The sequence below is a fragment of the Pleuronectes platessa genome, chromosome 2 (genome assembly GCF_947347685.1).
Source record: "Pleuronectes platessa chromosome 2, fPlePla1.1, whole genome shotgun sequence".
NCBI classification, from domain to species: Eukaryota; Metazoa; Chordata; class Actinopteri; order Pleuronectiformes; family Pleuronectidae; genus Pleuronectes; species Pleuronectes platessa.
Window position 1 is genome coordinate 12,681,394 of NC_070627.1, and position 14,062 is coordinate 12,695,455.

General features: G+C 42.4%; 1 protein-coding gene across 2 annotated transcripts in view; it reads right to left on the minus strand.

Moving 5' to 3' along the window:
- Positions 1 to 13,160, minus strand: part of frs3 (fibroblast growth factor receptor substrate 3) — a 19,322-nt gene extending 6,162 nt beyond the window's left edge. Inside the window, exons 1-7 of one of the 2 annotated variants that reach the window (XR_008341886.1) lie at positions 12,749 to 13,160; positions 11,274 to 11,399; positions 10,666 to 10,754; positions 10,339 to 10,525; positions 8,870 to 9,031; positions 7,916 to 8,037; positions 6,397 to 7,836 (exon numbers count right to left, since the gene is read on the minus strand). Coding sequence is in view for 1 of the 2 variants with exons in the window: in XM_053441022.1 (XP_053296997.1) it covers positions 6,517 to 7,836; positions 7,916 to 8,037; positions 8,870 to 9,031; positions 10,339 to 10,525; positions 10,666 to 10,731 (1,857 nt within the window). In the remaining variant the exon portion in view is untranslated. Of the gene's footprint in view, positions 1 to 3,205; positions 7,837 to 7,915; positions 8,038 to 8,869; positions 9,032 to 10,338; positions 10,526 to 10,665; positions 10,755 to 11,273; positions 11,400 to 12,748 lie in introns of those variants that run through there. The other variant, XM_053441022.1, reaches the window with a different exon arrangement.
- Positions 13,161 to 14,062: the final 902 nt, after the last annotated feature.

Genomic DNA, 14,062 nt, shown 5'->3' on the forward strand with positions numbered 1-14,062 from the left:
CAGGTACATGCTCAAAAGAAGTCAAATATCCAGCTGCAAAAACAAGTGCTGAATAAAAAGTAATTGCAGTAATAATCATGTCCACGTGGATAATAGGTAATGATAATTGATCCTGGGCAGGGGGCTGAGCTACAGACAGATGTACACGTCCTCAACTAGAAGGCTGTTTAAATTTGAATGGAGTCCACACAGTTAAACTGACTTCTGTCAACAGAGCAAAGACATTCCTCACAGAGCAGGTTTTCTCAGCCGTTGGGTTGGGGGATGGATGAAGGCAGGGAGTATTGTTACACACACATTTAAAAACAGGCCAGTTTCACGTCCGTCTTCAAACTTTCACTTTTTGAAAATAAGCAAAAAGATAAAAAAACATTTCACCTCCAGGAGTTATCAAGTTTAATCATCAATGGCCGAAAAAAGCTTTGGCGTTCACCGTGCTGACCTGACTCTTTCCTTTCTCTTTTTAAAAAAGGACCTATTTTTTTTTCCAAAAAAATGTTTTATTGATCAGATCGTAGAGCAGCCTGTTCTGGCACGTTTTTATAAAAATATTCCAGGAACAACCTTTAAAAAAAAAACATCTCGTAAACTGTCATGCCATAAAACGGAACATGTTCTGAACTGAAGAGGCACAGATGATCCTGGAGGGAAAGAAAACTTTGTTATGCTCGAATGCATTTATTGATTCTTTTTAAACAGTAAAAACGTTAACGGGAAAAAAATAGACACTGTTTAGTGCGCAGTAAGATATTTTCATAGCTTCATTTTAATATTAGAATTACATTTACTTTTACATTTTGCACAAATCCACACTCTATAATTGATCAAATTCAGGGTAAAATTCACCAAATGTCAGGCTCACTTAGTTTTTGGGATGAAGAGGAGGTCCGATAACACACCTCTTAATGGCGGCAGGATGAGACCCTCTCTCGTTTTGAAAGATGGACACAGAAACATACAACAAAGTTCTTTTTTTGTTTTTCAAAACGAGACGGAAACATAAAGAAGTATTCCCTTTTTCAGCAAAAATATTCAGTGTGGTTAAACCTTCAGCTGTGCATTCACATGACACAGGTAAGAGTCAACAGCAGGAGTGACTCCGGCGAGGCTCACCTCATGAGTCCTGCAGTTCCTCCTAGGTCCCGGGTTTTGTCGTGCTTGAGCGTATTTGAAACTCTTTCGCTTCATATGTCGATATCAAAGTCCCAAAGTTTGTAACCAATATGTAAACACTCAAATCTGTCACAAAGATGTACAGCTCGGACCCGTACAAATACATCACCCCCTGGTACACTTTCGAACCAGACAAAAACAAAGCAGATTTCGAAATAATAAATAAAAGTAAGTTACACAATAATAATAATAATAATAATAAGAGATATTACAGTTTTCTGATACTTTCATTATTTTAACAGATCTATCTCGTATAGCGTGGACAGGAAGCTGAGGTTTTACAATATGACACATAGATTATGACTGTCTGGTGGGAGGTGATGGGAGGTACCAAAACCATCAAAGAAGAGATGATGATGAAAACCACTGATGGAGATGATGTGAAACACTCTGGTGCAAGCAGCCTTTCTTTCTGCCCTTGGTTTATATTTGACATTTGACACGCGTGTGTTCTTGTCTCGTCTTATCCACTTAGTGATAAATTGGAAAAGCAAACAGAAAAAAAAACAGAAATCTCTGAAAGGAGGTTTATTTCCACATTCTTTAGCACAATGAGGAGAAATGGCAGCTGATGAGAGATCATGGCATCAAAATGACAAACACACTGTCGTCTTTACTCAGAATTAACATCATTATGCTACACAACATACGCGTCATGATTCGACAACTTTTTAAATCACGTCAAATTTGTCTCCAACCTAAACCACCGAGCAGATTATTAATGTTAAATTCACTTTCCTTTCATCGTAATTAGAATTAACTTCATTTAAAAAGGACTAGTTCCAGAATTTGGGAAATGTATTCATTGCGTTCTTGAGAGAGCAAGAAGGAAAGATAACAACTCATGTCTGGAGGCTAAATGTGAAGCTGCAGCCAATCCGAGGTCAATTTAAAACCGGAAAAAAAAAAAGGGGCAAACAGCAAATCCCACAATTTGAATATACAAATTCCCCGCCATCAAAGCTGGAGCAATTACTGACTGAGTCTTCTGCTGGTTACCTGGCAATCACTGTCCAACAGGTTTTTCTATATGTACTAAACAAACACGGTCTAAGGTTTCGACGAGTGAGCTTTCAAGGAGCCGAATATATTTTTAAACGTTCAGCTATAAGGCTAACAGAGGCCGTATTTCTGAAGTGTTTCTACTGTTTCCTGGGTTTACGATAACAGGCATCTGGTTGCATCTTCATAAAGACATGATTCATATCAATATTCTCATCTAACTCAAAGTTTAAGAGCATAAAAGTGTAATTCCCTAAAAATATCCCTTTAACAGACACTTTTAAACTACGGTTTGGTGCAGAATCATCAAGATCTCTTTTCAAATCCAACCTGAAATGTGAAACCACTTTGATTGAATCCCCTTTCAACAACAAAAGGGGACTTCTTTCTTTCTTTCTTTTTTTAAACATCAGACCGCCCTCATAAACAGCAGTGAAAATGTTTTCCAGCTTGATTATGAAAGGCACAGTGAACATTTTCCACAAATAGACTTTTACGGTACGTGCCCAGGTTTGAAGAATAAACAGAGCAAGCCCTTTTGTTAAACAACCCATTCAATAAATCCAGTTCGCGATGTTGATTACAGGAGTTGTTATCTTGACTTGGCTCCTTGCCCAAGCAAACAAGTTTACACTTGCGATCATCGTACCCCGAGTATAAACAAAAATGAAAGGCATTGAAATGGAGCCAGTCACCGTTAGTTATGAGGCTTGGAAATGCCCCCACTTTGAATTAAAACTTTATTTTAACTCAAAGTGCGGTGAGATCACGGGAGTGGTTTTGGTGCCTGAAAAAAAAAAGACTATTTAACATATCTATTCATTATTAATCAGTCAACACGGGAGGGGTGAGTGGTAATGATGCTGTATTCACTGTTTGGGTGGTGGTGAGGTTACTGCGTTATAAAATAATTGAAAAAAATTATTTTAGTTTCAACATGGACATTTTTTTTTTTCACATTTTTTTCTTTTTAAATGCCATAAAAACACATGACACTATAATCTGAGAAATTAGATGCACCACTCACTGATTCCTTTGTGAAAAAGCAACACTGGTTTGAAAGTTTAATACAATAAAATTGAATTGAAGTACTGGCAAAGGTTTTACTGCTGTATGGCACTGTTAATGTGAGTCTAAGCAAACACAGAGTCTGACAATCAAAACAGGCGTCTTTTTCATTTTTTTTTTAAACTTTCATAGCTAAAACCGCACTATGAAACTTGAAAAGAAAACATTGAACCTGAAAAATAATAATAACGATTAGACTGCGGATTCACAGAAGAACAGGCGATTAAACACATTAAGCCCACAGCTCTATAGACTATTTAGAGTTCACACTTTACACGTTGGTCTGATTTAAAATCAACAAAACAATAATTCAACTATTATTGCAAAAATGTAAACATCCCTCCTAGTCCATGACAATATCTCTACAAGTACAGTCAAATGTCAGTCCTGGGACGAGCCAAGACTTTTGGCCTTTTTCGAGAAGACATTTTGTAGTAATCTCACATCAGCGTATGACGTTCGAGCAAAAATACAAACTGTCAACTTCTGATTTGAGGACATTTAAGGCTTCCGTGTTGGAAATCTATGAAAAACTCAGCATATCAAATGACTGCTGTCATCTAAATCAATATCGAGTCAATAACCAAATCAATTCACCAAATAAGTGCAAATTTGTGCAAATTTACCTGATTGTAAATAGTTTTTTTGTTATTGTTGGATGGAGTCACTTCACATTTGACATATTAATACAATTATCGAATCAACAATAAAAGATGGCAAATATTTGCTGATACCAGCTTTTTGAAAGTAGGAGTTCTGCTAGTATCGGTGATTTATTTAACCGTTAATGAACCAAATTGATTTATAGACTGTGCTCTAGTCAAGACATAGGAAATGGGTGGTGTCGTCACTACTTTAATATCTGCTGAAGATTATGGAGGAAATGATTTACAATGAGTAACAGGTATGCGTTAAGAGTACACACCTAAGTTAGAGCCCACAGGTATTTGGGTAGGGCTGGAAAATCTTAATGTGACGAATACTGACAACAATGAATTTAAAAGCCAATCATCGCTTTGCAGTTAATCCTTACTTAAACTCAAGTCACACAGAAGCCAAAATGACTGTCCTTATCAGAAGTCAAGAATTTGTATTTCGTATCTCATATCTGAACTCTCTGTTAAAGATAAAACGATCAGCTTCAGCTAAGAGCCACAACACATCTGCATTTGAAGGCCTGCACACGTGTATAAATCTAGAACATTTTGGCCTTCGTCTGTCGGCTGAACATGTCAACCTGATGTGAGCGCTCAACACAAAGATGACAGCGTCAGTGGGCCTGTGCTTCCCTTACCTCTCCGAGAGCAGACAGCCAGTGTGTCAGGAAAACAACCCGAAATGAAACATTCTCTGAAATCATGGCACATTACATTTTCTACCGCTCAGGGGGAAAAAAAAAAAAATTCTCAGAAGAACACAACAATGCTACTTCTATTAACAACATGGTAAAAGATCTGACATCGCGTCATTTCGACAAGTACCTGTACAAGTACCTACATGGGCTACTGTTCGTATTTACATGTAGCAGCATAAAACCAGCCGAACTGTGATTATCAGACTACAAGATTACCGTCCTCGTCACTCGCTCTGAAATGGCTGTCGATGCGGATGAGGTGGAATGTGCAGTTTTTTCTTATTTTAAATTTCTGTCATCCTTAAAAACTTGGATTCAGGTATGTACTGCTTTTTCACTTTTTGCCCGTCTGTCCTATAAATCCTAATGGCACGTTAGATTTTATTCATTGTACAGTTTGCAATTAAGTTTTGGCACTTAAAATATAAATACAGTCTCTCTGTTTCTTTTAAAAAATATAATTACGCACAGTCATAAAAGTAACATACCAGTTTCCAGTGATAATTTGAGGTGAAACTTTGGTCTCCGTATTACCAACTGGTTTACAAAACGCTAGTCATCATATGGAAAACTAAATTAGTAAAAAAAAAAGAATAAATTAAGAATGAAATAAATAAATAAATATCTGACTATGAAGGTTGATTAATATTCTCACAAAAATCTCCACAGCATTACTTTGCAACATACTTGAATAATCTGTTAAATCGACCACTCACACCTGACAAATGTCCGATTGAGCACGTTTTAGGTGAGGTCATAGCTTAATGCCACTATTTGAGGTTACTGATGTCGCCATTAGAAACATTGGAATAAACTCGGCCTACATCACTGACTGAGAGTGTCCATGAAGTATTTGGCCTCCTGCTTTTGTTAAAAAAAAAAAGGGGAGATGGTCGGACCTGTGGCTCAAGTGGAGAGCGTGTGTATCGTGACAAAGCACGTTTCAGTGGCTCCCGGGGTCGAAAGTGCAACGTGACAAGCGTAAAACCGCTGTGGACCTTCCGCAGGTCAGGGATGATATGCAGGAGTCGTGATCAAAAGATGATATGCTACTTTTTTCATTTTGCTGCATATGGATAAGGAGGGAGCGAAAGCTTGTTGGAACTGTGTGTGTGTGTGTGTGTGTGCTACGTTTACCGTTGTTCAGTTTAAAGTCTAATTCTCCTGCGGTTATGTTTATTTTATTCCACTTTTTCAACTGGATTTGGACATAACTATTCCTAAAATATGATAAAATACAATTCCATAGGATTGTGTGCAAAATGCTCTACAGGCATATCGTAACAAAGAACTTCTATCAGCCACAACATTAGACTTAGGTGCTTGCGATGAGGTATGAACATTGTCCAGTATCTTGGCCAAACTTTAAAAATCTCCAAAATACAGACTTATCTGAGCTTTCTGTAAAGAGTCACGTTTCTGACTCAAAACAATTTAAACATTGGGTGTGGTGATACTTATTCATAAGACAATATTTGTGAGTGAAGATGGGTTTCTGAAGATTTGGTAATACAGCATGGCAATGAATACTTCAACTGAGAATGGAGGTCAGTGCTCCAAGTCATAGCTAAGCATAAAATCATAAATGTATGATTTTCCTCGGTATGTATGATTTTATGCTCATGTATACACATCCATATATCCAGCAAACATTATTTGCAGTAACAACTGCAGATTTCCCAACAGAGCTTCACTGCCCATGTCTGATAAATAAGGATTAAAATGGCAAATTCTCCTCAAAGATTTCTCATTTCCTCTTATATGCACAGAGCGTTTTCAGTAGGTTTCTAATTAGGTACCTGTATTTGTATTAGTCAGCCCGACAGTTGAATGGATGGATGACAGTGACGGGTCCCGTGTGCTAAGATGAGGATAAGCCATCATCTGTCTTCATCGCTCCTCTTCAGTTCGAACACTGTTCACAGAGGCAGGTCTGTGCTGTTGTGGCGAGTCTTTCTGGAAGTCCCGTCATCCCTGGGCAGAGCTTTCTGCAGGTTGGACATGGCAGCGGTCTTCTTTAGGTCAATGACTGCGTAGCATTCGCTGCGCCGGGGTGCCTGTGCGCCACATTTTATGGGTGGCAGGCGCTGGTGCTGTGGCTGGGGCTGGGCAACCCCGCCGCCGAGGGCTTGGCAGGGAGGTTGTTCCTCTAGGTCCACCTGGATGTAATTCAGCTGCCGTGATGGAGGCATGTGGCCGTGCTCACAGCCTCCGACCCCTGACCTTGATCGTCTGCCGAAATCAAAGCTAAATATTCCTCCCCCTCTGTCCGTCTGACATGGCCGAGGATGCGGGGGACAGGCATGTTGGAGCCGGGGCGGCTGGACCTGCTCTGTGTTGACATAGTTCTGCAGGGCGTCTCTGTGGATGCGACCATCCTGGTGGTACCCGTTGGGTGTCCCAGGGCCTTCGGAGAACTCATACTCATCAAAGTCCTCTTCTTCCTCCTCGTACTCCTCATCATCCTGCTCGTCATCATCCTCCTCCTGCTCGTCATCACGCTGCAGCGCGCTGTACTCCCACACAGGGGGCAGAGAGGGCAGGTTCTCGTAGTTCAGCAAAGCTGTCCGACGGTGTCCCCCACCCATGCCCCTCTCACAGGCGTAGCCCTGCGGGGGAAGAGACGACGGGCCGTGAGGGTGTGGGTGCAGGAGGGAGTGGGAGTGACTGTCCCCGGTGCTGCTGCTGCTGCTGGAACCCACAGACTGCGACACGCTGCTGGGGCTCAGCCGCTGCTTCCGGCCGCTCCTCAGGCCGTTGATGTTCTCGTAGGTGAGCTCACCGCCCTGGCAGCTGTCGGGGTGCTTGTGCCCCGGGTGGCGGTGCGCATGGTGATGGAAATGGTGATAGGAGTGAGAGTTGCACAGGTGCATCGTGGGCTCGTCTCCCTCTGTCTCTGAGCCTGTTGCACCCTCTACTGGCTGAAGGTTGTGAGGATTGTGCCCATGCCTGTCCCGCTCTCTCTCCCTCTCTCTCTCCAGCAGATGGCGCTGTGCTGGAGTGGGGCCCAGCATGAATTTGACCTCCTGTGAGGACGGCTGTAAAAACACCTGAGGATCTTTGCGCTCCTCCAGGGGACAGCACCGCAGGTTGGGCTGCGGGTTTCCTTGTCCCCCGATGGGCATTGCTCCCCGTGTTGTTTCATTGAAAGGGCCGGGCCGCACCTCAGGTAGGGAGTGCACACAGTGACGCATGGAGAGATCCCCCTCCATGCTAACAGTGTTTACATAGGTGTGGGTCTGTTGGGGGGAAAATACAAACTGGGTGAAAATGTGAACAAAGCACAGATGCTGTGAGCCATGAGTGCATGAATCTTACCTGGTCGTCCAAACCCATGAGACTATGTCCATGATCATCAGCAAGAGAGGGTTGGGAGGAGTCGCCTCTGATTGGATAACCAGGGTATCCATTGGGGAAAGCCTGCACAGGGAATGCTGGAGCTGCAAACACAGATAAGTGTGACCATGTAAAACTCCAGATAAAGAATTATGGGTGAATGGATAGATTTTGTGGTTAGGTGGAGTATTGATTCAGTGAGACCAACACATGGAAACATGCCAAACCCAGAGAATTGAACAGCATCAAACAACAGATTTGTGATTCTATGTTTTAAAAAAATGAGTAAGGAAGAAAAATGTTCTATACCTTGTCTTCCAGCCATATTTACTTATTTAGTATTCAGTTTAGAACTTTTTTCTTTATTGTTTCAAGTACTGTCGAAATTATTTTGATTTGGCTCAATAGATTCAATAGCTCTCCCTGTGTCTAGCAAAATTAAAGAATGCACCATGTTTTATTCCCTAAACGTGATCAGCCATCTTGCTTTCATCAGAGTTGTCAAATGTCAAGTAACAGGTATCATTCAGTCATTAGCTAACCTTTGCACCAAAAACTTTTTATATTATTTTACTAAATACCATAAAGTTCTCTTCTCACTGCAGTAGAGCGTTTCGTGCAAAAGAATTCAGGTAATAATCATTATGACTTTGACTGACCTATTTCACACTGATTCTGATTCCACAGTCATCATTTTATACATATAAAAACATTGATCGTAAACATCTAATGTTTTAGAAAGATTCGAGCAGGATGTATCTAGACAGCAGGACCACGACAGACAATATTTTTACATGATAATTTTGTCGCGGTAGTGATATAAAAAGACACATTTGATGACAACAGCAGTCACACAACACTAAACAGCTGTATGAAGTGGGAGTCTGCCGCTGCGGCCTGACATGCTATTTGTGTTTGCGTGGCCGTGTGACTCACTGTTGGGAGTCTGTGGCGTGCGGGCCATCTCCATCTCCGGCGTGTGACCGCTGCGACTCATCATCATCGACTCTTCCACCACGTTGATGCTGTTACATTGCATCAGCTCCTGGAGCAAGTTGAAGATCTCCTCGGCCCGGGAACACTTGAAGGCAAAGATTCCTAAAGTAAAGGGGAAACAAATAAAAACATTGTTATGGTTCAATCAGCCACTGATGACACAATAGAAACACATAAAGAGTCTTAAGAAGAGGGTGAGTGACACATGTGTGCAGAGGCTGATTAAATCGGCACGATGCTCTTTTAGCTTTAGGATGTTAAAGGTTCATGAGCAAGTTGGTGCTACAAGTCAAAGCCACAAGACACAAATACTGACAGGCTAGGCTTTTTGTTTGAATGCTACTTTAACAAGATTATAGATTAGTTGTCTTTCACTAAGAAAGATAAAACAAACAGCAAATAGGTCTCCTGAAAATAAGCCTAATAAGAAACTCTATACTACAGTGCACTTAGTTGGAATATTTAAGGTAGGTATCTGCAATTGACTAGCCTGGATGCCAGACGAACTTAGCCCCGCCCACAACATTTGCGGTCGGGACGTTCGGTCTGGCATCGCTCCGTTGGGGAGAAACTATGCCCGAACAGAAGCTGTTCGGACCAATCAAATTGTCAGGGCGGGCTTTATACGATGATGGACAGATGATCAACAGTAACGTAATCAGCCACGTCACCAAAGAGCGCTTGGGCCCCTGGTCTCTTTTCTCTGATGCTTCAGATGAACACGCTTCTCCAGCCTGGTCTGATTCATCGTCTGTCCATTTTTTAAACACGGGAATGTCGCGTTCCCACAGTGTTATTAGTTATAGGACCGACAAATGCGATACAATTTGTTTTGTTTAATGTGTTGTGGAGTTGTAATCCTAAACGGCGAACTTGTTCGTACTTGCATTCACCTTTACTGTTTCGCTCAAAAATGCTGATCGTGTTGGTAAGTTATCCATGTATCCTTAAATTATTTTTACAACACCGGCAAAAATCGTTTTTACTGATCTTCTTCTTCTACTTCTTCCAGCGTGCGGGCAGTTGAGTTCTGTTGCCAACAACTATGCGTCACATACTACGTTGCTCTGATTGGTTGTAGGTCTATCCAATTGAACAAATAGGCATTTTTTTTCCTGGTTCGGTTTAAACACGCCCCATAATCACAGCCCAATGGAGCGGTATCAGACTCATATTCTGACTAGAATTATGAGTATGACAACGTCAGGCTAGCAATTGACAAGTCTCATTGCTGATTGGGTGGAGGCACTGTCGGGGTGTTTTGTGGTTTGTTGCTGTGATTTCTTATTTATTTTCAGGGCCATCACATGATTAGTAAATGATGAAACACACATAAATAAGAGAACCTGCGAGCATCATGACTCTATGGCTCTGTAGCAGAACAAGAGAAGCAGAGCGTTTGTACCGACCCTGCCCAGTCTGACAGCGGCGACCACTCTCAAAGGAGAACAGGTTGGAGTCGTAGCCGTAGCGTCGCAGGCAGAGATACGGCCACCGGATGGCGTCTCTCTTGCGTGTGTGAAGAATGAGCTCGGTCTGTGTGAGCTCCATGATGCCAGAGCCCAGCTCGTTGCCCTCATCATCCACATTGGTGACCTACAAATCAGAAAAACATGAAGAGAAGGAACTAAAAGCGCAGAATTTTTAGGATATTACAGCCCAACAATATGGAATAAGGCGGTACACATGGGGCCTTCATAATACCAACCGTATAAGAAAGGTTTAGTATTATTGACCTTGAATTTGGTGAGATGGTTGTCTCGGATGGGGTCTCTGTACAGACAACTCCAACAGCTCCCCATAGCTTCAGCAGGCCAGCTGAAACCTGTCACGGAGGAAGCAAACATCATCACACACTCTACTAACAACTTCTCCTAACAACGTCCATGTATTTATGCAACATAAACAGATCGAAACCAAACATTACGAGCTCAATTTAAGGTCAATAAGATTTAGAGCTTGTAAAGTCACGAGTTTTTAGCTTGATTTAGCCTTAGTGAACCTTCAAAACAAAGCTACATGGGAGTTTGTAGAGAGGCGATGTTACACAAATACACCGGAAAATAAGCACTTTTGTGAACATCTGTGAACAGAGACAAAACAAAAACTGCGACTGAAACTCAGCGCTTAAATTTCCCAAAGTGTCTGTGACACTGAAGTCACAGGAATGAATTTTGACCCTGTTTCTTCTCATGAATCCAATTGGATGATGATAATCACAAATACAGATCTTTTCCGGACATGTACAGTCTTTAGAATTATTTGTGAGCATCACTTAAAAGTTCATACATTTTATTGACTCTAATTTGAACCCATGATGATCAAGATGATTTGAACTTCTTACTCAGTCCAGGCCATCAGTGTGAAGGGATGCACGTCTCAATCCCAGGATCTTCTACTGGACATCGGCATCACAAGCCACTTAGTTTGATGGACTGACATCTTCGAGAGAAGCACGACGTTCTTCCCCCTGAAACCGTATCATGTTAGAAATATGTTCAAACAATGACTAATATAAACCCACAGTAAATACCTTAATAAGCAGGCTGAGAGTTGGTAATAATGACATGACATACCCTGTATCCGTATCAGCAGCGGTACTAACCATACAAGAGCTTGGCTCAATACACACTCAAATCTGCTTTATTCACCTATATTATTATTAAAATAGTTTTATAATAGTTTTTTTCACTAATCATTTACATTCTTTCATTCACTGTGGGGCGGTGAATGAACAATTGTAATACCACATCAAGCACAATGTTATATTAACGTTGACAATCAGACGGAACATTTATGTGCAACTCATTTGAAAGTTGAATGGTAAACTGTGGTAAATGTTAAATAGTAAACTGAACCTCTTTGAGTAAAACAACATTGACCAATGTAATCTGGGACTGCTCAGTTTGACTATTTCCCACAGGATATAGACATATTAGGATCAGTGAGGAAATAATCAGCAGGTTTAATGATGAAGGAAATAAACACATAATTGCACCCGTAAGCCCGATTGTATCCAGAGTGAGAACTTGAGTTAATGTACTTACTATAAGAATAATGTACTTGTACTTGTGAGGAAACTACACTGAGTTACAGGAAAGCAAAAAGTCAATGTGAAGCAGTCAAATTGGACTTTTCCATCAAATACACGTAACAATCTGAGAAGTCAAACCTGTGAAGCTCAACACACAATATCACTCCTGAGTCCTCAGTGCGTGGGTGTGTGTGTGTGTGTGTGCGTGTGTGTTTGCGTGTCAGGCTGACAAGGAGCTTACACACACACACACCTACACACACCTACACACGAACACACACCTCTGCATTACCATATGGGCTCAAACCTGGGCCTCCACATCTGACTGGAGATGCCACTCAACACACACTTAGTCAGCCTCTCTCACGTACACACACACACACACGCAGCTACCTTGAATCGATGCGAGTAGGCTAGGAGCTAAGCTACAGCAAACACACACACGCACACGCATACACACACACGCATCTTGTCACAGTGGATGTGTGTGTTTCCCTCCAGCAGAGAAACACAGACACTCTGGCTCCATGGAGCTCAGCCGACACGCAGCCCCCAAAACAAGCCGACGGCGAGGCTTCACCTTCCGCCCTCCGATGTGCAGAGAGCCCGGTGCTGCAGCGGTGCTACCACCACCACCACCAGCAGCAGCAGCAGCACCAGTAGCACCACCACGACACTTACATGCACAAGCACACGGTCCAACGAGCATCTGTCCACGCCACAGTAGCATGGACCCACAGCATGAACGTGCGAGTGGAGGCGGACGGCGACGGGTTGCTACTCACATGTCTGGCACGGGTCTTTTTTCTGTATATCTATATTAGCCCTAATGCGAGATAAGCACCGAGGAGGCTGCGCTCAGCGGCGGTGGCTGCTGCTGCTGGAGCTGGAGGTGCCGGCGGCAGCTGGATGTGGCATCTCCCCGACACAGGGCGCGTAAAAGGACGCAGTGGAAAAAGATGTTGTTGTTTTTTGCCCTCTCCCATTACGCCCCCCTACTGCAACACGGGCCTCTGCCTGTGTGACATTTCCCGAGCAGCTGGGGTGAGAGTTCACCGGCAGACAACGAGGCTGAGAGGAGCGGCAAGAAGGTACGAGACGCTGGAGGACCACGGGAGGAAGAGGAGGAAGAGGAGGAGGACCAGGAGGAGGAGGAGAGGTGTGCCCGCTGCCCGCCTGACAGGAGGGCGACGAGGGGGGAGGTACCCCACTGCCACGGGAGGAGAGAGCATCGCTGTCTGCACTGCGATGGAAGAGAAAGTGCAGAGTAATGTGCTGTATGTGTGTCGTTGCTTTTAGACAATAGGTATGAATATATATGTGTGTTTACAACTTGTATTCTCAATGCTTTCCTTTCATTCTCCAACTCTATGAGGCTCAAGGAGATGGGAGCAGCCCCTGGTGGGTCAGGTTATCCTCATACCACAGTGGTTCATTATTAGTAGTATATATAATCCATTCATTAATCCTGAAACATAGATCCAAATGTCCAAAAGATAACAAAACAACGTTAAAGGGATAGTTCACCCAAACATGTAGACTTACTCATTATCTACTCACCACAACGCCGATGGAGGGGTGGGTGAAGGGTCTGAGTCCACAAAACACTTCTGGACTTCCAAATACAATTGAAGTAAATGGTGACCACAAAAAAGATACATTAAAAAAAACATAAACAGCCTCAACAAAGCTCCTGTGGTGTTATCCAAGTGTCCGTAAGCCCCGGCATTCTATTTCGACTTGAAACAGAGCATTAACTAAATGTGTCCAGGCTAAATGTCTTCTGTTATCCATGTGCGCACACGGCTCCAGAGGAGGATATCAGAGGACATTTACGATTCCGGATATTTAAAAGCATGGTGCAAATGATGATGTTTCGAGAACACAATGAGTGACTTTTCATTTTTGGGTGAACTATCCCTTTAAGATGTCGTATAAGTGTTGGTTGCCTGGATCAGGAGGTGGCTGGATTAGTTGGGTTGTGTAAATTAGTCTTTTTTATTTCCCCTGAGGGATTTTTGTTATTATTTATTTCGTTTTTTTTTGGTATAGTTTGTATATATGTCTGTGAAGATTCTCCATCATCCAGGTTATGGTAT